The sequence below is a fragment of the Bradysia coprophila genome, unplaced genomic scaffold (genome assembly GCF_014529535.1).
Source record: "Bradysia coprophila strain Holo2 unplaced genomic scaffold, BU_Bcop_v1 contig_358, whole genome shotgun sequence".
NCBI classification, from domain to species: Eukaryota; Metazoa; Arthropoda; class Insecta; order Diptera; family Sciaridae; genus Bradysia; species Bradysia coprophila.
In genome coordinates this window covers 4,878,146-4,899,797 of record NW_023503616.1, presented here as the reverse complement: position 1 = coordinate 4,899,797, position 21,652 = coordinate 4,878,146, and the positions used below count along the sequence as shown (strand labels likewise).

The window sequence follows — 21,652 nt, the reverse complement described above, 5'->3', positions numbered from 1 at the left end:
AAAAAACAATCGAACATATGAATTTCGTGCTTACCAAATTGAGTTGAGTGTACGGAGTTGAAGATAAGGGTGTGTAAGCTCTTCGTAAAGAAACGGCGTTTTCTCGCCTGCAAGTTATAGTACGGGTAATTTGAAACAATTTTCCATCCAATTCTACCTGTTCATTCCACATTCATGTCGGTCAAGACAGTACGTACATAAAATATAAATTGGATTTGTTTTAATGCTTATTTTGTATTGTCTTTTGTATATTATTGTTCAAATGCTGACGAATAAATCAATTGGATTAAAATTGTCCGTTCTTATAATTGTCAATCTGTATAAGTGGAAGAGAAGGTAAGGGTAAATAGCTCCAAAAAATAAAACATCGCATGTTACAAATTAATTGTGTTTAATTTCTGCTTAAATACTTTTTTGTTCATAATATTTTCACTTCAAAATGATTCTTTTCATTAATTTTTAAAACTCATTTTTCTTTCATATAAATTCTTACAAAATAATTGATTATTTTTATTAATATTTTACTTTACAAATAATTACAAATGTTTTCTTCCTTTCTCTTTTTCATTCTCTTTTTTCTGCTTAATTTTAGAAGAAATTTAACAATAAATTTTTAAGCGAATTCTTAGCATTTTATACTTTACTTCAAATTTTAATTTCACTTTCCGTTCCTACTCGTGTCAAAAATCACTTTAAATCAAAATTTCGAACATAAAGTTAGACTTTATCGAATTTCATACTGCCGGCGTCTATTAACTCAATGGCTAACCATTTTTCTTTTGCTTTTAGATAAGATAAATCACTCGTGAAAGAACTGAGACGTTTTAAATTAGTCGTGCTCAAAATATTTGGTGTTAAATTGTAATTTTCTTTAATAATTAAAACGAAAAAGTGTCTCGCTTACATGCTAATGGGTGTTTAGGCTCTCCAATGCTCACTATATTCCTATGAATTACGAATTAATTCTTTTTCTCAATGCAATGACGAAATGTTCCTTTTTTGAGAAAAATGTTGTATGTAACTTGGTATGATTTTTTAGGCACACGATGTGTATTGTCACACTAGGCCTATGGCTCCGAGTAACAATCTACACATCTTAATGCATAAAAAACCATTTATCACTCTGTTGCATAAATAACTATTTTTATATAGTTTAAATGCGCGTAGATAAAATGTATGTTAGTTTTTATTGTTTTGAAGGGTTGAGCATTCCATTCCTATTTTCAATTTCGTTTTTAATTTCATTTTGTGTTTTTAATTAAATAGTTTTATGTTTCATCTTTTTCTTTAACGTTACTGGAAACAGTTGTTGTATTGTGTAGGGGGCAAAAAACCATAAATTACGTAATATGTTAATTTCATTGGGTTTCTTATCGTTCGTACTCCATACCTTCAATACATACTGCCAAAAACTTAATAATTTTTCATTTTCATGTGCTCATTATTAATTATTAGAATATAAATTGTTTAAATATATTATATTTTTATCAAATTGTTTTTTCTTTTCCTTCTTTTCTTGTTTATATAATTAAGGTTTATATTTTGAAGCATATAATATAATTATTTGTTGTGTGGTTGTGTTGTATATATTAACATTTTTCTTTTTATTTATTTATTTTTGTGTTGCCGACTGTATAAAAACTTTTTATTGACTATTGTTTACGTACTTTTCAATGGAGCTATTTTCTTTCTGTTGGTTGTATTTAAGTGTTCTTTTAACTAACTATATTTACCGAATGGTTGAAATTGGATAAAGAGGCAAAAATTTTAGTTAAAAGAAAAAAAACATAAATTGTATTCAAATCCATGATAAGTATTGAAGCGTTTGCTTTATAACTCAAACTGAAGAAACGTTGGAAACAGTTGGAAGAAATTTTGAGAATATCCAAACAAATATTTACGAAAGTTGACTTCAATTTCAAGACAACTTATTGCCATGAAGATTCTTATAAATTTTTACTACATTTTTCATTCAAATTAGAGGTTAGAGCTCATTAGCACACACTCTGATCCAGATGAGGATACATGGAAAGTTCGACATGTTTTCTGTTTTAGGAGTTGTTGTGCTTGTAAATGATTCCACAAACAATTGGTTTAGCAAATGAAAAACTAGATCATTCATTTTGGTATCAAGTAATTAGCGAGCGCTAAGCTAAAATAAATTCTGAAAATAAAAATCTAGATTATCAATTGGTTCAACGAATTTCTTGTAGAACCAGCAACAGATCACATCATTTTCCAAATCTAGAAAGTTGGAAATGTAAACATGCTTCGATGACCTAACCCAAAGATGAAATTTTGGAGTCCCTTTGGAGGTATTTGTTCACGTATCTGTTTCGGACGATTTATTTTTAGGAAATTTCGGTAATTGTTGCCTGAATCGTCCAAAAAAACTAATTTCTCAATTGTAAATTGATTCTCTCAATCGGCTCTAACGTTAACTCATCTTTTCAAAACGGAAATCAGTTGGAATGCTAAGTATTTCTATATATTGATGAAAATGACAAATACTGACGCGAATCGATCTATTAAAGGTGGAAAATCTGGTATCATGATTATATTGATGCGGAGATGGTTTCTTTTAAAATCCTAAATTCTCAGAATTTGAACATTATTCGTCTTAAAATTTCATGCGAGTGTCATCGAAGCAAATTTAATGAAGCTAATGTCTCAATTTTCCTAGCACGTAAAACTTTGTCTCTTTTTTAGTACAGAATTATGACGCACTGCTACAGTGTTATCACTTGTAATGCTGGTTTATGAAAGCAACATTAAAGTGTTCATCTCTGACGTTGTCATAATTATTTTCATTATAGTCAGATAACCGTAAGCCCTTTACGAAAACAAAGTTTTTAATTTACATTCGGCAGATATTTTTAGAATGATCCGAAAATATTTCAATTATTTGTAGAATGCAAAAAATAAAGTTGAATGTTCTGGTTCATGACGTCTGATATATTAACATTGTTTACTAGCGCAAATTATTCAATCGTTATCATGGATCATGTTTGAACACAATTTACTTCCAGTCTATAGGGGGAACAACCTAAAACGACTTTTCATTTCTATAAAAAAATTCAATAAATAAGTTATATTAATCGTATAGTTGGATGCAATATAAAAAAAAATGTTAAATTTATAATTACATTCACTAATAATAATATATCACTTCGCTATGTTTCTTTATCGGTTTTCTTTTACGTTTTAACTATTGCAGGTAATGGATATGTTGTATTATGTTAAATGTTTTGTTGGTTTGTTGTTGGTTTGTTGTTGCTTATTGTATTTGACTTTGGAAATTTTGGAAAGAGGGGAAAAGAAACGTACGTTTATGGAATATTTCATTGTTTTCACTGGGGATTGGCTTGATTGGCATATTACGGGATATTTGTTTATTTTACTTTTTTAACTTTTTAAAAACGGCAGATGTATGATATAATCATTGAATCTGTTACTTCATCTGTTGAAAGCATGGTTGATCAAAAATCTGTTACTTCGTTTGTTGTAACCTACTTTTCTTTGCTGTCCGGTCAGAACTATACACTTATAATTTGCGATTCTTTGTGGCCGATAACAGATGGCTAGCCGTTTGTAGAAGGTTAATTTCATTTCGTCCTTTCTCCAAATCTTAATTTTTATTAATGTGACAAAGTAATTTTTATATTCATAGTTCTATATCAATAATTATTTATTAATCGCTAAATTTTAGTACATCGTCATCAATTTGCCATCGCTAATCAACAAAATAAAAATAGTTAAACGTTTACATTATGCCATCTACCATTATCTTTATTATTTTTTTTTTGCTGCAGGCAATTTGTAAAAGGTACCTTTTCCGGTTATTTTTTTTTATTTTTCATAAGATTTACAAAATATATCTCTGCTGTGTTTAGTTTCTTTTTTATTTTTTTTTTGTTTTTTGCTTTTCTTTTTTCTTATAAATTGTACTTGTAGGTGGTGAAAATAAGAAAACAAAATCCTCTAAAATCTGTTAATGTGAAAAACGAACCAAAAAAAATCATTGTGATGGTGGTACGAAGAACTCGTATTGAAAATGTGACGAAATGGTTCAATAAATGTGTAAATTGGAAAACAAAAAAATCAAATGGAAATGGAAGAATAATTTTATTGCTTTTACTGAACAATTTCCAGCGCCAATCGAATCCGATTTTACTAATTACACATTCAGGTACACTTATATTGATTCATTGTCCGTTTGATCTTATTACATCGACAACTTCGCTCGATCCGTGTCTATAGTAGAATAAAAGGTACAATTTTATGAGTTTCAAAAAAATGATCAACGAAAGGACATTACTCTCCTGCAAATTTGTTTATTTTCACACGCACATTACAGGCGAGTAGGGCTCGGAACAGGTCGTGATGTTCAGATTATCTGAATCTGATTAAATCTGAACATGAATTCAAAATTTTTACCTGACTGGAATTTCCTTGAAACCTGTAAATCAGGTCAGATTTCAGGTATATCTGGGATTTTTTTCAGATATACCTGAAACCTGTGCTGACTTACCTGAACTTTTATTAAGTTTCCGATTTCACGTAAATTCAGGTCAGGTCAGGTCAGACTCAGATATTTTCAGGTCGACTTGAATTTCAGGTTGAGAGCAAGGGATATCTGACCCGTTCTGAGTTTGACAGGCGGGTGATGTATTTAATGGGTTTCGGTGTTCTAAAACTAAATCCTCCTTTAAGTGAGCTCTCTAGTTGTTGTTATTACCAGGTTATATTTTTGGGAAGTTGATTTTTCACAATTTTTTTACCGTTTTTCTCAGAATCTTTCAAATTTTGTTAAAATTTGCCAAAATTTTCCGAATTTACTAACGGTACATTCTAGGTATTTCCCAAAAATAGATCCTGGTTGTTAGAACCAGGAGAAAAATTTTACAAAAATGGGACAGGACCTAGGCTAATCAAAACTCCCTACGATGGTTAAATAATAATCGGACCACCATATAATGTGTTAATTTTACGTAACAAACGCTATTGCAAAAAGTCTAAAATAGTTTATGTTCAACGACACACACATTTTGTTTTAAATGAAACTGAAACTTCAAAGTAAACCATTTTTGTTCTGGTTCATTTTAAACTGTAATTGACATTAAACATAAATCCGTTGCATATTGAAATTGTTTTGATCATTAGCGATGACAAAAATGAAACGACAACGGTTTCGTAACTTCCTTCTAAATTTACTTCAGTTCAATCTTACAATTAAAAGTTTTTCTTTTTACTTCAATATTTTTTTTCATTCTTACAATAGTTTAACAAACACAAACATCCAAGGTTATCACAGATACAACCAATAACCACCAATAAACGACTGTAACGCATAAATTGGGGATTATATAATTCATTTTTCATTTTCTTTCTCTTTTTGTAGTTTAAATTTTTTTTGTTTTAATTTGTTTTCTTCTATTTCACTTAGATTTCTCTCATCAGAACTATTTTTTTTTTAATCTTCTTCTCCATGTCTTGTTGTTCATTTAGATGTAAGGTATAGTTTTTCATTATATTTATTACAGTAAATGGTTTATGGCTGTTTTGAGACGTTTGCTTAAAATCAATTTTTATTATTTTTTTTTAAATATTTTGGAGCACATGCAACTTTAAATATTTCATTTTCTTTTATATTTTAAATTTAACGATGAATAATGAACGCTTCTGACACAATATTTTATTCTTTTTTTTCTTTCTTACTTTCTTTGAACAAGTGTGTGGAACATTTTTTATATTTTTTGTTTTATGAATTTGAATGAATGCTTTGAACTTTTGTTGAGATGAATTTTGTTTTTTTTTTTTGTGGGTAATGATTGATTTCATTTTGTTTAGGTTTTATTTTGGCGAGTTTGAATTTTATTTTTTACTATTTTCAATTATGTGACCATAGTCGACAGTTGGTGGACTAGGCGGATGGAAAATACTCGAAATTTTAATTAAGGAAGTGATAAGTGTTCCAACCGAAAAATTTTAAATTCCTGATACATCAGAAGACATTCAATGTACTGCCTTAATGGGTACGTCAATTGTAAAAATCTCAATCGAATAAGTCTTGGGCAAATGCTTCGATTCAATGTTAATATCGGAGGTTGGAAGATGCCTCCGTAATTGAAAATTCCAATATCAAACCTCATAAATTTTACATTTTTCTGTGAATCAGAGTAGATTTGAACCTAATACATCACTTCCTATGAATTTTGCCGCTAGTTTTGCGTTTTGCATTATTCAGTGCTATGTCCTTTCAGATGTGTGCACATTCGCAGCAACAAAAATTATTTAAACTGATGATCGGGTCCAGGTTGAATCGGAGCCTTTCAGTGTAGGGCAAATAATTGGTTAATTTATTTACCGAAATTAATCCGAAAATTTGCCTAATTTGTTTTTCGGTAAATTCAGTAAATTCCGGTAAATTTTAGTATACATTTCAGTGAATTCGGTAAATGAATTTATACCAATAATTACAGTTTGTTAAACAAAGGCTTATGCAGAATCAGCAACAGCTGAACGTCACCAGCTGATCAAAAAACACAATCTACTTGTATAATATACAATCATTCTAAACAACAAGTTTACTACAGTCATACGTGTTACGTGCGCACTTAGATGACCTGTACGTGTGTATGCACTGTATGTAGCTTGCCTTTGAATTGTTTTCGATGCAAAGATATTGTCTTTGTCGACCAGCTGGAGATGTTCAGCTGTTGCTGTTTCTGCATAAGCCTTTGGTTTACAAACTGTAGGTCTTGTTTCTCTGACCCGAAAAAAATATTGACTCCATCGTTTTATCAGACTATATGTGCCGCTACCCTTACTGCCGACTATAGTCACTTACGGTTTACTGTATTCATATTTACATAGAAATGTTAAAAATTCGTATTTATAAAAAGGTTACAGGATTTTAACAAGTTTTTCTTTGTAATAATAAAAAAATTCAACAAAAATGAATATTTGAATTAAAGTACGCTACAATAAATTAACGTAAATTAAACAAATAAAAAAAATTGGGATGAGGTAAAGAGAAATCCTTAACAAAATACGTTACTTACGTTATATACGGTTACACAGATATAAAGTTGTTTTTTTCAGTTGTTGTTTTCGTCAGGTAAAAAAGAACTTTTTTTTTAAAAAGCTACAAAACTCCTTTAGGCTTTAATTTTGTCGACATAATTTATGTTCGCCAAAGTCTTTTTAATCCTGAGTGCAGTTAAACGAGCTGTTGGATTATGGTACCAACACTCTTTCATTACGTTTCCGATGCTAGTGAGTACTTCCGATGAAGACCATCGATTCGGTATAATTGGTCGTTGTTGATCGATACATATGACCTAAACGTAAACGAATTAGAACGCATACCCGGTACCAAGTGTCAAAAACTTACTTTTCTCATTTCTTCAATCGTTGGGTCTGGCTGAACGACATCATAGTAGGGTAATTGATATTCATCGAAATTATTGTCCATATTACATCGCCTAGCCAACTCCCAAAGAATCAGACCGAATGCATACACGTCAGCACGTTTGAATGAGTCAAAGTGATGGGTGTTAATTGTTTCGTCCAACACCTTCGAAAATAATAAGCATCAGTAGTATGGAAATAGTGACCGAAACTAAACAATTTTCCAAAAACTAAGGATGAGAACTAGTCAAAAACCTCACCTCTGGTGCCATGTATCGTTTAGTACCAACTCGATGTGTTGATGGTATATCTACAGTGTCGTTTTTGACGTCATGTCTGACAGCTAAGCCCAAATCACCAATGGCACAGCTAAGATTTGATTTAACAAGAATATTCTTGCTCTTGAGATCACGATGTGCGATGGCAGGTTTACCTACAGAAAGAGTCATACATATACAACAATCGAAGTGACGGACAGCTTTTTTTCAAATAAATACCTCGAGTGCCAACGATGTCCATATGCAGATGAGCTAAACCGGTGGCAATAGAGAATGCCATCAATACCAATATATCCAAATCGACTGTATGCGCTGTTAAGTAATCGAACAGGGAGCCATTCTCATGAAAATCAGTTACCAGCCACAATTGGGTCCAAGTTCCATTATCTGAATGCAAAATTTTTGTAATTTTCGTTACGATTTTTGACGTGCCTAATTTACCCTTATTGTCTGCAGCAATAAATCCTAAAATATTTTCATGACGCAGCATAACGGTTTGATAAATTTCCGCTTCACGGAACCACGAACATTCCTCTCGACTTGAAAATATCTTTACAGCAACATATTCACCACGCCAGCGTCCTCTCCACACTTCTCCGAAACGTCCTTTTCCGATGACTTCAATCAATTGAATTTGTCGTGCGATTGAACGCTAAATTTAAAACAAATTTTATTTGAGTGCACAGGGTTTGAATAAGCAAAATATAGGTCGATTATTACTTGAACTAAAAGTGGCAATCCTGCCGATCCTGAACCAGATGTTGTCATTTCAATTATATCCTGAATTGTAACCATTAGAGTGTGTTGCAATCATAAAACGAGTGTTCACATACCTGAATAGTATTGCCATTCAAAATAGGATCACAAACCGAATCGTCTTGTATGAATGGACGTTCATTAGACACACGTTTTCTACGCTGAAACAACCAGTACGACGATAATCCCAATACGCATATTAATAATGTTGAACCAAATATAATAACAACATATTCCCATGTGTTTAAGCCATCGTTACCGAGAAATTCTGTTGGTTTGAACGATATATTAGACAATCGATTCAGAGTTTTTTGCACGTAAATTTTCAGAGAAAGGCATGCAATTATTTTATATGAAAAAGGGAAAACAAAGCATTTTGTGGCTGGCTAGTGATAGCATAACATCTACAAAATTCTTTTGGTTAAACGTAAATAACAATAAAAGCTGTAAAAAGCATACACTGATCAAGCACACATTGACTTTGTTAAAAAAACTTCTAAAGCTTAAGCGTTTACATACAACCATGCATATTAACCTACATTAAACATAATCTTGGTGTGGTATATGGGGGAAAAAACTCTCAAAAGTTAAGTTCGTAGCGAACATTATGCTCGCGAGACTAATTTTTTGTTTGAAAGAATTTTATAAAATTCTATATCAACATTTTTGTATGCATTCGTAGTTCGTTGAACTGATAACATACCTCAACTTTCGTTAAAATAAAAATTTCATTCTAATTCATTGCTGAAATATTTAGATAACAGCAATTCAATTTATAATCGAAAAAAATTTAGCATTAAAAGATTACCAACTTTTTCGTAGTAATCGAGTGAATTTTCAGTCACAGACTGACGCCCAGAAATATAATCAGTGGGAAAATAGGTGATAAATCTTTAAACATTTTCCAAACGGTTCCATATTGACCATCAGTTTCTTATCAAGCTATTATTGCTTCAAGATTCTCAAACGGAAATAAATATGTACCTTGACTGTGTGCTGAATTGATGAAATGATGACAGGTAAAAACACTCAGGGCAGTTCATATTTTTATGAAAAACAGTTATCGAAAAGCCTGGGACTCTGATGGAATTCGACGCTATTTAAGAAAATTATCAAAAAATCATGAAAGGTCGGTTCTCTATCAGGGCTGTCTCGGAATGAAAAATAAAAGTGTCATTAGGTCAATTCTAGCAAAAATAGTTGATATAATAGCCCCAAAAAATATCTTAGGGATATTAATAAGTCGTAGTACAAATGCATCTGCGCTTCAAGAATACCATATTCATTTACAGTGTATATTCAAAGGATTTCAGTGAAACTTGGACATGAATCTCCTCCAGCTGTTTTTCAGCTGTTCTACTCATAGAAACTGACCGGCCCGTACGGCTTTACTTTATACGATTCTACCACGTGCGTGTGTATTTTTCACTCGTATCAACAAGTACAAGTGTTTCTGTTTTTATGACTGAGCTGAAAACACGTGAAAAATGTCTAAATTTTACTGACATCCCTGTAAGTCAAAGTATCAAAACAGTGTTTTTCGTATTTTTAGAGATGAGATTGTATTACAAATACAATGATCGGCATCTCCATTCTAAAGTATACGACCTTGTGGAAAACTTACATTTTCATTATTTTTGTGATTATTGTGTATCAATAAATCCTCTAAATCCTCTCATAAATGCCTCTATGACTCTTGTTTCGACAGATTGAGGCTTGGTCCCAGACTTTTCGACAACCTAGTTATTTAAACGGATGGTAATAAACGACCGATAAATTAATTAACTAGCGTCAACTTCGTCGTCAGATGGAAGAGGTGCCAGCGACGTGTACCACATTTCTATCGGCATTTTATTATTTTTTTATCGGTAAAATTGAATTTTTCTATCGGTCGAATATAATATTCCTATTTAAACCACCCCAAAACACATAGATGACGGTGTGAATAATGAAAACCAATTTCACATTATACTTTTTGGTAGACAGTATACTGCATTAACACAGCTGACCCACTTGACCTGTTTACACGTCCAATAATATAAATCCCAATTTAGAGCTAAAATTTTGACACTTACAAATGAGCACAGATAAATCATCGATCATGAATTATTACCACTAAATTGAACGAAAACAATAATCATTATAATAATGTGGTGGAGCGATTATAAATCTAATTTTTTTTTTTTAAGATTGAACAAAATGTAACGAATAAAATTGTACGTTTTTCAGTTGTGGTGGGTGAATGACGATCGAAATGCTGATTATTATGTTCATCATTTACTATCTCACCTCTCGTTTCGGTCATATTGACATTGGCTGACCCATTGTTACAAAGATCGGTTTCGCAACATCGTATACTATGTGTTGGAAGATCTTTTTCTCCGTTGCACCACACATCATTGCCTGGTGGAAAGTGAGTTTTTTTGTCAAAGCATCTTAATGTGCGCCCGATTTATTTACCATAAAGAAGAGTAAGTTATATAAAAGAGAAAAAAAAATGGAATTTTATTAGCCGTGATTAAGATCAATGAGAATTTCCTAGATTGCATGAAAAAAATTGAATCTCGCATCAGACTGATTGCTGTAAAAAAACACAATTCACATTTCGCATAAATTCCACCATTTTCGCTGCGATTTGTTTAGTCGAATTTCATCGCAAAACAAAATTAGGTTGTGCGTCTGTACTTGATTTTATCTTGAAATCAATTTTTCAATCTCACAACTTTATGCTTCGTACGTAAATGCTATAACATCATGAGCTGTGATAACATATCTGAGAAAAGACACGACGATGTTTCGCATTTGATATTTTATTTTACTCATCAACTTTATCATCATCAGATTTCAGACTGTTTTGAAGCAATATGTCATAGACTGTAATATATGGCTGAGTTAATAAACCTTACCAATTCATACACCCAGTGGTAGTTGAACAATTCAAAATGTTATTCTAACACACCCCAATAATAATCTATCTATAGAAATCTGGCTTTTCTGTACGCGTTATTATGATTAAGGTTGTGCAAAACGAAAACTGTGTTGATCACTACTCGTCACTACTGGAAACGTAAATTGAATAAATATTTTGGTAGGAGCAGTATGATTAATGAAATACATTTGGATTACTCAACCATTGAGTGTGTGGATGGTGTTGACTGACAAAATGTAGATAAAGGATAGCAGAAGTTGAATAGAAATTAAAAAATATAGATAAAATTCATCGTGAATGGTCTTTGATAATGGACTGTTTCCTCGGTCAGATTAGAAATAGATGTTTCGGAGGTTGTTTGTATGTCGGTTAAAGCTGCTAGTCTTATTTCCATTTATTATAACATACATCATCAACCGAACGTTTTTCATTCATCGCTTCGGGGGATATGATGACGAAACGAAATGAGCAAAACGTAGGACAGTGACTATAAATGATCAGACAGAGTTTCTTGTGCATGACTATTAAAAAGGCGTCTCTTTCACAGAAGCAGTCGATTCATAATTTTGTTATGTAAAATGTTCTACTTGTAAGCCTAAATACCAATAAGTCAACAACCACGCCAAAATCGATTTTTCCATTGTGACCTTGTGACATGATCCTTCTTTAGCTTCATATTCAATTACTATTATGATGTTTGTGCATATTTTAGTTTAGAGTGACAAATAAACCTATTACTTATACTAGTAACAAAGCAATTGCTCGCAAGTATACACATTCATTCATTGACTTAAGAGCGTAGTTAATAACAATTTAAAAAAAAACATCGACACATATATACAATACTTTTGTTTAAAAAAAAAACCTTAAGATGTAGTAATAAGATAAAAAAAAATAGTAAAAGATATAAAGAGACCGACAACAATAATTTGATAAAAATGCAGACTAAGTTTACTTATAAAATGCAAGGAAATTAAAGAGTTGCAAACGCACTAAAGGAAATTTGTGTGGAGTGAAGAGGCAGCTTAATTGGATAATCTACGAATTTTCTTGCATCCTAAACTTATGAGCGACGATATAAACTACTATCATTTTATTTCGTTAGAAACGTTACGTGCTGTTATGGCGCTGGCACTAAATAATAATAAAATAAATAGCTGAAACCTATTCGATCTTACAATACTGACAAAAAATCTTTCGCTCATAAATCATTCCAAAATATAAATTGAAATTACTACAGAAAATTCAAAATTTAGGTGCTACCCAAAATCAAACAAAAATAAATAAATTACAAATTAAAAAGAGTGAAAGAATTTTAAAAGATCTCCAAAATAGATTTTTGATTTTTAAACTTTGTTAAATGGTTTGAAAAGTACCTCGTTTCGTTACATCCAATTGCAGTGTTCGATCATTGTTACAGTAATCATAGTCGCAACATCGGACACGATATCTATCTTCTCGCTCCTTGCTATGAAAGCAAGAGAATGATGACCGGCCAGGCAAGAATGTCGATTTCGGAATACAGCTTTAAAAATATTTGTAATTTTGTTTGTATTGAACGTAAATAACATTTCGTTTGGGAAATCTGTCAATTTTATCTTAGTTTTCTTATGACTCGTACCGTTTTGCAATAAAAATAGAAATTTGGGCTTAAACGAAGTATGAAATTTTATAGATTTTCAGGTCACTTGCCATGAAATTCGTAGGGAACAATTGGTTGAAAAAATTAGTGCAACTTATTGATCAATTGTTTAATTGATGAACTGTGAAATATTTTAAAGAAACAGAAAGAAAGAGAACAAAGAGTAATGTATCCATTCCAACAAGACGACTTTATCGTAGTGGTTCGATGAAGTAACCTTTCGTTTGTCTGCAACACGGAGGACATAGATAACGTCCATTTGACGCTAATACGGGCGCAGGACGTCAATACCACTCATTGAGAAGAATCAACTGTGCCCTAAGAGTTTCGAGTAATCATACTCAGGACAAATTCCTTACATTCGATAGATCATTATGTATCGTTACATTCTGTATATTTCGCTGCGCAAAATTTGTTACCGCTGGTCTTACGATAGCATGAAAATCAGCTGTTGTAAATTCTGCACTTCAGTATTTACTGAGTGGATTTGAATATTGAAAATGCGAAAATTTAAGTGAATTAATGGGACATCTTCTAATGACTAAAATGAGATGAAGATCAAATTTGAAATACTAGATTCATTGTAATAAACACATTTCTCCCTCGAGTACTCAAAACATCTTTCAACTCAAACATAAATAATCAACGTCAATCTTCCTATATCTGTCGTATTATGTTTGTATTGCAAACAATCATTCTACATCAAAATTTATTGACGCTCTGTCTTAGTGACAATGGATTTTTATATAAAAAATAATAATAAATGTTTTGCATAATTTGTGATAACACTATGTATGGCTAGGTTGTTCGACAATAAAATGCTCGTACAAACTTTCCATTCATTTTTTTTTTTTTGAGCGAATTGTGTCGGATAATGAGTTTTTTTTTTCAATTTATTACCAGAATGAAGTCAGACAGCAATGTTAATCGAATAGAACGAAGACAACAATTCACAATAAGTATGTGTGCTGTTGTGAAATGTTGTGAAAAGAACCAGAGTGGTTGGTTGGTGAATATATGGAAGTCATTTTTATCTGCTGAACTTCATGTTAATATAAATCGATCCCCAAAGTTTTATTCTTTCGATTACAGAAACAAATTATCTTTCCATCAGCTTCGATGTGAAACTTTTTGCACACTTTCATAACTAATGATAAAGTTATAATCATAACAGGTATTGGAACTCACACAAAAAAAAAATGAAAATCAATGTTCCCGGATACATGATAACAAAACTTATCCAATTTAGTTGAGTATTTTGGACATATTAAATTATTAGCAGGGAATGAAAAATAACAACACAAAAAAAAATGAAATTAAACGGCACTCGCACTCAATTATATAAATTCAAACTGAATATCACCTCCTTCGAAAATTGTATACGGGTGCTTCGAAAAATCATAAATAATTGGCTTTAAACGACTATTGCAAAAATTCTCAGCACAACAGAGATGACCGCCGATTTTAAACGCTGGCCGAGCTGTTGGACCTTTTGTACTATTATTGCACCAAATTGAGCGACCCGGCGGAAAAGTTTGCCACTCATCGATACACCTTGATAATTTTTATTTTAATGCAAAACTAAACAAAAAAATCTTTGTTGTTTGTTGGTATGGGGGAGAATATATAGGAAAACACTCGCGACTGTATCTTTCACATACAATTATATCCTTCGAGTCAGTAAACAAATTCATACAAAATCAAACAGTTGTCTTACCTGTACGAGTAAGTTGGTTTTCCATTTTGTAACTGTACGGAGGTGAAGCACACACCATCGGTTTCACAGATCAAATTATCATCGATGCAAATGTCGCAGTGACACTTAATTTTCCCTGAGAAGTAGGATAAACAAACCGTTACGAAATGTTTACACTCAAAACGGGAATTCAAGTTACTTTTCATCTCTGTTGGTGCCACAACCGGTAACGATTCAATGTCTGTGTTCATATTTTGTTTGTCCTCTTCATCCAGTGAGTGTTTTGTAAAATTATTATGTTCGCTAGATGAGTCACCAATTTCTCGATGTAGCCGAACTAAATGAGCAGCTGTAACCAATAATTAAATACATTAGACATAATAACTACGGCATGTAGACAACAAAGTCATGTTCAAAGTGCTTTGAACAACAATTCGCCAGAAGATCGGCTTTAGAATACTAGAAAAATTAAATTCTTTGTGATTCAACGTTTCATGAATGGCTATGTTATCCACAACGATGATGAACTCTGGTTTTACATAAATCTAGTCAAACAATTCGTTGAAAATTCTTAGATTCTTTAAGGGATCATACCTAAATGACGTCACGTTTTTTCAGTGCTGTCATTAGATTTAAATCGCCAATAACTCGACAAGAAATTTCTTTTTGAAGTCAATAGCATGTTCAATCTCCCCATTTAAGGAATGTATTTAAGGAAGAGGACAAACTATTACTTCAAAGAAGTGCAAACTTGACGAGTTTTTAATGATTTCAATCTAACGACGGCGCTGTAAAAAATTGGCGTTATTTAAGTACGAACCCTAATAGAAGTAGCAGACTCTATAATTATGTGATAGGCAAGCACTATCTGTCTGTAAAAGATCAACCCAATTTCTATGGTGTATAGAGAATGTTAGAAAAACGTTTCCGTTTGCATTGACAAGGTGGAACGAACGAGACAGGTGATTGTAAACAGAACTTGCTGTGCGAGAATTTCAAACCTATGGTTTCAAAAGTGAACTTTTACTTCAGTTTTACTTTGACGAGACCTATGCAACTTACTCTTAGAAGTCCGTCGAAGCTCGTCGTTTGGTAATACCTTAAATAACGATTACGCTGGCACTTTTAAACCTTTATTGTAGTACAAAAATACGAGAAAAAATGGCTCCAATAGTAATTAATACAACCGGATACAGCATTAATTCAATGAACGAAAATCTCCATAAAATTCTACAAATGGAGCACAGTAGCTATAGTTTTCATTTTAGCATAGCTAATGCAATAATTAGCATCATATTTAATTAAAGTCTGCAAACTCCATTGAAATTAGAAAAGTTTAATTACTTTTCGATTCCAATCAAATGCAATTGCAATGACCAGTAGAATTGTAGGTTTGATTATTAGACGTATATCCTCTCAGTGTTTATCAACTCTGACAAATTTAACAGATATTAGTTAAATTTCTGCAGGTAAATTTATAATAGACCCGAGGCTAGTTTTTTGCAGTTTATCGACGAGTAAAATTTATCAGCGCTGATAAACTCTGACGAGAATACAACTATCGATTTCATAAACATTGCTAATTAGCAACAAGACACAGTTATTGATTTGAAACAGTCGTTGCGAATTCTTTATTTGTGTAACTGAATACATACCCTTTGGATCTATACAAGATAAATAAATGGATAACAAACAACAACCACCTAACTACCAACCCATATTTATTATAGGAAACTGTTAGTCTACCATTAGCCACGCAACTAATTTATATTTTCTCATGTGGGATTAAGCGAGTTATTTATAACGAACATATTTGATATGAGAAACGCCAGCCGCTTTTTTTTCTTATTTAAGATTTCTGTATTAATGATATTGTTTATAAAGCCAGCACGTAAAATTGAAACACCCTTTTTCATATACTTAATCTTTTTTTTATTTGATATATATAATCAGGTAACACATTTCATTATAATGAAGCTTTTATTCACGAGAGGTAAACAATTTGTTGTTGTCTAACCGGTGAAAACACCCCTCGAATGAAAGTTTTTATTTTGCATTTTATATTTTAACGTTAAATTCATATCTACTTCTTCGTCTCCCACATTCTGATTCAGGTGTATCGATAAACCATGCTTGGAGTGGCAAGTGTATTCACATCAGAATGGGGTGTGGGTTATTTGCGCAAATTAAAAAGTTAAAAAAAAAGAATTTGCCAACAAAAATATTTCACCTTCAATTAGCTTATGGTATGATGTCTATCAAAATGTATGCAACGTAATAGGGCGACATAAAAGGATCAAATATACTGAAACTTATATCGTTACGTGTGAACAGTTGAGATTTCTACATTTGTCCTGTAAGACATTGAAGAGCGCTACGTTATTTTCTATGTCGAACGTGTACTATTTGATACATTGACTGCTTTTGATTTATTATATAATGCGTAGTCATTACAACTGCAAGTGAGATAGTTTTAAAGCGATGTCGTACTATATAAACAGTTAACAAATGTAAAACTATCGTAGGTCAAAGGTAATTAACAAAACATCAAAAATACGACAGTCGGCGACTTTGAAACAAGTGACGTATTTCGTCTCAGCTGTTTCACAGCTAACCACTCATACACAGATCAAAAAAATATGGTTTTACGTCTTTAAACGATTCTACCATTACCACGCGCATGCGTGTACACAGTCTTGTAAAAACAAGCATTAGCACATTTGTTTGCATGAGTGGATCATCTGAAAAACAGCTGAAACAAAATGTATCACTTATCACTTGAAAGTCACCGACTCTACCGTGACAAATCGGCCGAATGTATTATAGGCTTGGCTAGGTATGGCTTGGCGTGTGCCCTCAGCAATAATCTATGTGGATCCTATGCGGCATATTTTAATTAGAAGTTGAGCGCAAGCTTACAATATTATAACCGAATAAATGATCGCTTTGTGAGATTGCTAAATTTCCAATTAAATATCTGCCACTCTTGAAGGAACAACTAATAGCTTTCAACAAGGCTTCCAATAAAAACAAAATTAACTCTCACAAAACTCAATTAACAATCGTATTTAAACAAAAATCTAATCTCATTATTTCGCTTGAGTGTTATCAGTAATTTTAACCTTTTGTGAGTAATAATATACTGTAAGACGCGCAACGCATCAACACGATCGAGGCATCAATATACACAAAAACGAACGAATTCTAATTTTTCGTAGAAAAAAAGCTCCTTCATTGTAAAATGCAAACCTTTGTTTCGCTATTAAATTCATTAAAAGGTTAATTGATTTTATTAAAATAGACTACACAATGTGTGTAAGTGTATTCGACATATATATGAGAAATATTATGTAGATGCGGTATGCCTATTGGGGAAGCAATTATTTGCTTTATCAATCACTTGAAAACAAAAAAATTTATGATAATGAAAATGAAACATTTTCACTTTACAACTATAATTCTTGTGGTGGTCGAAAATCATATAGAAACAATGTATTTACCTACAATTATCTGATAGTAGTGCTATAATAACGAGTAATTGGACCTTGAAGCTAAGCCGAATATATTCTTGTGCATTTACTGTACGTACATGTGTGCAGATTTTTAATAAAAAGAAGTCGTAAATAAGTTCAGGACATTTGGAAACTTGCTTCGCCGTGTTTTTTACTATAGCTAATTTATACATATAGCTATAGATGCAGATGAATCACATACGTACTTTCATTTTATGGATGTATGCGATTGTATTACTCACAGAGGATAGTGTAATTGTACAGAGGTATGTTGGGTATAGAAACAAACTTTCCTAAAAGTTTGATAACGTCCTGAATACCCGCATAAATAGACAAATCGTTTAATTAAAGTTAAAGAACAATTGGAGAAAAACGGGATGTTGAAGCATTGAAGGAGCGCGTGTAGAAAAAATCAGTTTCTAAGCAACGAGGCGAATCCCTGGTAAAGAAATTGTTCCAAACGATCACATATTTACTTTGCAAGTTTGTTTGAAAATGCATATATATTCGAGTCGAAGCTTGTTGATTATTCCGGACAAACAAGATTTTTTTTTTTTGTTTCAAATGTCTTCAATATATCATGTTTCGTCATTAGTAGCAATAGAGGAATTTGCGAACACAGTGGAAAATATTGACAATGTTCCACGCGCAACGCTTACAGAATGAATATGAAACAAGTTTTGAAATATGAGAACAATTATAAGTAAAAAAAAACAACTTTTCGGCAAAAGATGAATATGTATTTGGTCGGCAGACCAAGTTTTTGGTTGTTTTGTAAAAGGGGTTATAATATTTGTCACAATTTAGGTGTTTCTATGCAGTAAATGTATGCAGCATTAAACCGGTAATAAACGGTGCATCGCTATACAATGATTAAAGAGAATACTAGCTTGAGCTCAACTCTTATTTTAGTCACCGTTGCCGATAACAGACGAAACCTAATTTAATTATAAAATGGACATGACTTCTACCAAAAAAAGAGGCAAAAGATTATACCGGTCAACTTTTGTTGAAACGTGTGGAAATTAGGATTATTTATAGAATGAAATGTTTTGCAACAAAAAATAATTACGCAAGTGATATGGCCAGAAACGTAGGTATGCTGAAAGAAAATAGCAACAATAACACACACCGAGGGATTCTTTTCAAAAACAGCCTACCGAAATCGGACGCATTTTCCAGTGGACTTTTTTATATGTGTCTAGAAAGGACTTCGACCCTAGAACCCAAAACCACTTTCAAAAAAATTCTTCGAAGCTTTTGTGACTGGTGAAAGGTGATCAAAAACCGAAAACTTGCACTTTTCTTACCAAAATTTCTCCGGGTACACGAGCCGTACATGGTCGTGTGGGGTGTCATTAGAAAGGTAATCACATGTACTATTGAGCCAAATAGAGACTCATTGGCTTTAAAATTAATCCACACTGAAATATGTGCAGTTGAAGTTTTGAACCGAAAACTTGCACTTTTCTTACCAATACTTCTCTAGTTACACGAGCCGTACATGGTGGTGTGGGGTATCATTTGAAAGGTAATTTTATGTGCTTTTGGGCCAAATAGGGTCTTATGGGGTTTGGATGCATATATGCGATGAAATATGGGCACTTAAACATTTCAACTTCTCATATTTCATCGTAGATGCTTTCAAACCCCCATAAGACCCTATTTGGCCCAAAAGCACATAAAATTACCTTTCAAATGATACCCCACACCACCATGTACGGCTCGTGTAACTGGTAAGAAAAGTGCAAGTTTTCGGTTGAAAACTTCAACTGCACATATTTCAGTGTGGATTAATTTTAAAACCAATGAGTCTCTATTTGGCTCAATAGTACATGTGATTACCTTTCTATTGACACCCCACACGACCATGTACGGCTCGTGTACCCGGAGAAATTTTGGTAAGAAAAGTGCAAGTTTTCGGTTTTTGATCACCTTTCACCAGTCACAAAAGCTTCGAAGAATTTTTTTGAAAGTGGTTTTGGGTTCTAGGGTCGAAGTACTTTCTAGACACGTATAAAAAAAGTCCACTGGAAAATGCGTCCGATTTCGGTAGGCTGTTTTTCAAAAGAATCCCTCACCACAACGTGTGGCTACTCAGTACATAATAAAAATACTTGAATTTAAATTCGAAAAAATACATTTATGCAAAGTTCGACTCAATCTGAGAACGAATTTCATAAGTATAGTCTGGTAAAATCACCGGTCAAGGACGACGATTAATCAAATAAGACTGAGGGAGCTTCCATTATATTCACAAAATTTATTTTTGCAACACAGAAACTGAACACAATGGTGGAGGATGGATTTCCAACATTTATGACAAAATAAACAAAGAGCGGAACTTACCCCTTGTTGTCGATGCAATCATATAGAATATTATGCATACGATCAGCGGCTTTGCTAATATGATATGTTTTGCCATTTGTTGTTTCATTTTTTGTCCCGTAAATTTTGTGTTTCTTTTACTTTTGTTAAGCTTTCAATTTATAAACACACACAATTAGCACAATGTAATTGGCTTAATCAAGCGAATTCAATAGAAGCACCACTTTCTTATTTTCATTCTTCAGTTTCATAATTTTTTTTGTTCAATAAAAATTTCAATTGATATTATCAAAGTTGAGTGTATGTTTGCGCACAAAAATGACATTCAAATATCCCAATATTGAAACATTATTTAAATTTATATTTACAATTTCAATAAATTATTTAATTATTTTTTTAAAAAGAAAAATCGATGTTTTGTGTAAGATACCATTGTATAAAACACACAACTTTTTTTTGTGATATAGTATATCTTCAATGGTGGTGCACAGGTAAAACCACTTTATCACATGATTTTCTCCACTTTTTACTTATTTAAACCACTTAATTGTCATTTCAATATCATTTCGGGAATAGAGTTGATAGTTTCGCGAGTACACGAAATGAAATATTGGAGTAAATTTGCCGAATTTGTGCTCAAAAATATATTGTTCAAACACACATTCACGAAAAAATACAAATGTCGGACTTCAAGAATCTTTGACAGATAATATACTTCAAAATTGCATTATACCCATTATACCAGCAGAGCTAACAGAGTTATACGATCCAGCTAATAACAAAACAGCTACAAGAGGCTAACTACTAAAGGCTACATAGTTTGCGGTGCTGGTGGTGACATTTTCTCAACTCAGGATGAAAAGTCAAATTTCAGTTGCCTTTTTTGAGAAAAACGTTGTGTGATTACTACAGTCAAAGGCAGTCAATTTTCAGCATAAATTTGCTTCAGCTGTTTTTCAGCTGATCCACACATACAATCAAAACTGGTTTTCCTTGTTCATACGGTTGAAGCTGCTACACGCACGCGCATGATAGTGGTAAAACCGTATAAAGACGTATAAACGGTTGTGATTGTTTGTATGGATCAGCTGAAAAACA

General features: G+C 32.4%; 1 protein-coding gene across 3 annotated transcripts; it reads right to left on the bottom strand.

The window, feature by feature from the left end:
* Window positions 1-875: 875 nt before the first annotated feature.
* On the bottom strand, window positions 876-21,355 carry LOC119081426 (TGF-beta receptor type-1). 3 transcript variants are annotated; one of them, XM_037190345.1, is made up of 11 exons: window positions 20,576-21,355; window positions 14,914-15,063; window positions 14,736-14,850; window positions 14,382-14,572; window positions 8,525-8,715; window positions 8,412-8,471; window positions 8,133-8,343; window positions 7,911-8,078; window positions 7,674-7,846; window positions 7,397-7,579; window positions 876-7,343 (listed from the first exon to the last, which is right to left on the bottom strand). In XM_037190345.1, the coding sequence occupies exons 1-11, from the start codon at window positions 20,661-20,663 to the stop codon at window positions 7,161-7,163; spliced, it is 1,713 nt and encodes a 570-aa protein (XP_037046240.1). In that variant the 5' UTR covers window positions 20,664-21,355; the 3' UTR covers window positions 876-7,160. The 3 variants fall into 3 exon arrangements, with proteins under 3 accessions (XP_037046240.1, XP_037046241.1, XP_037046242.1); XM_037190346.1 differs by lacking the exon at window positions 14,382-14,572 and adding an exon at window positions 12,753-12,901; XM_037190347.1 differs by lacking the exon at window positions 14,382-14,572 and adding an exon at window positions 10,737-10,882.
* Window positions 21,356-21,652: the final 297 nt, after the last annotated feature.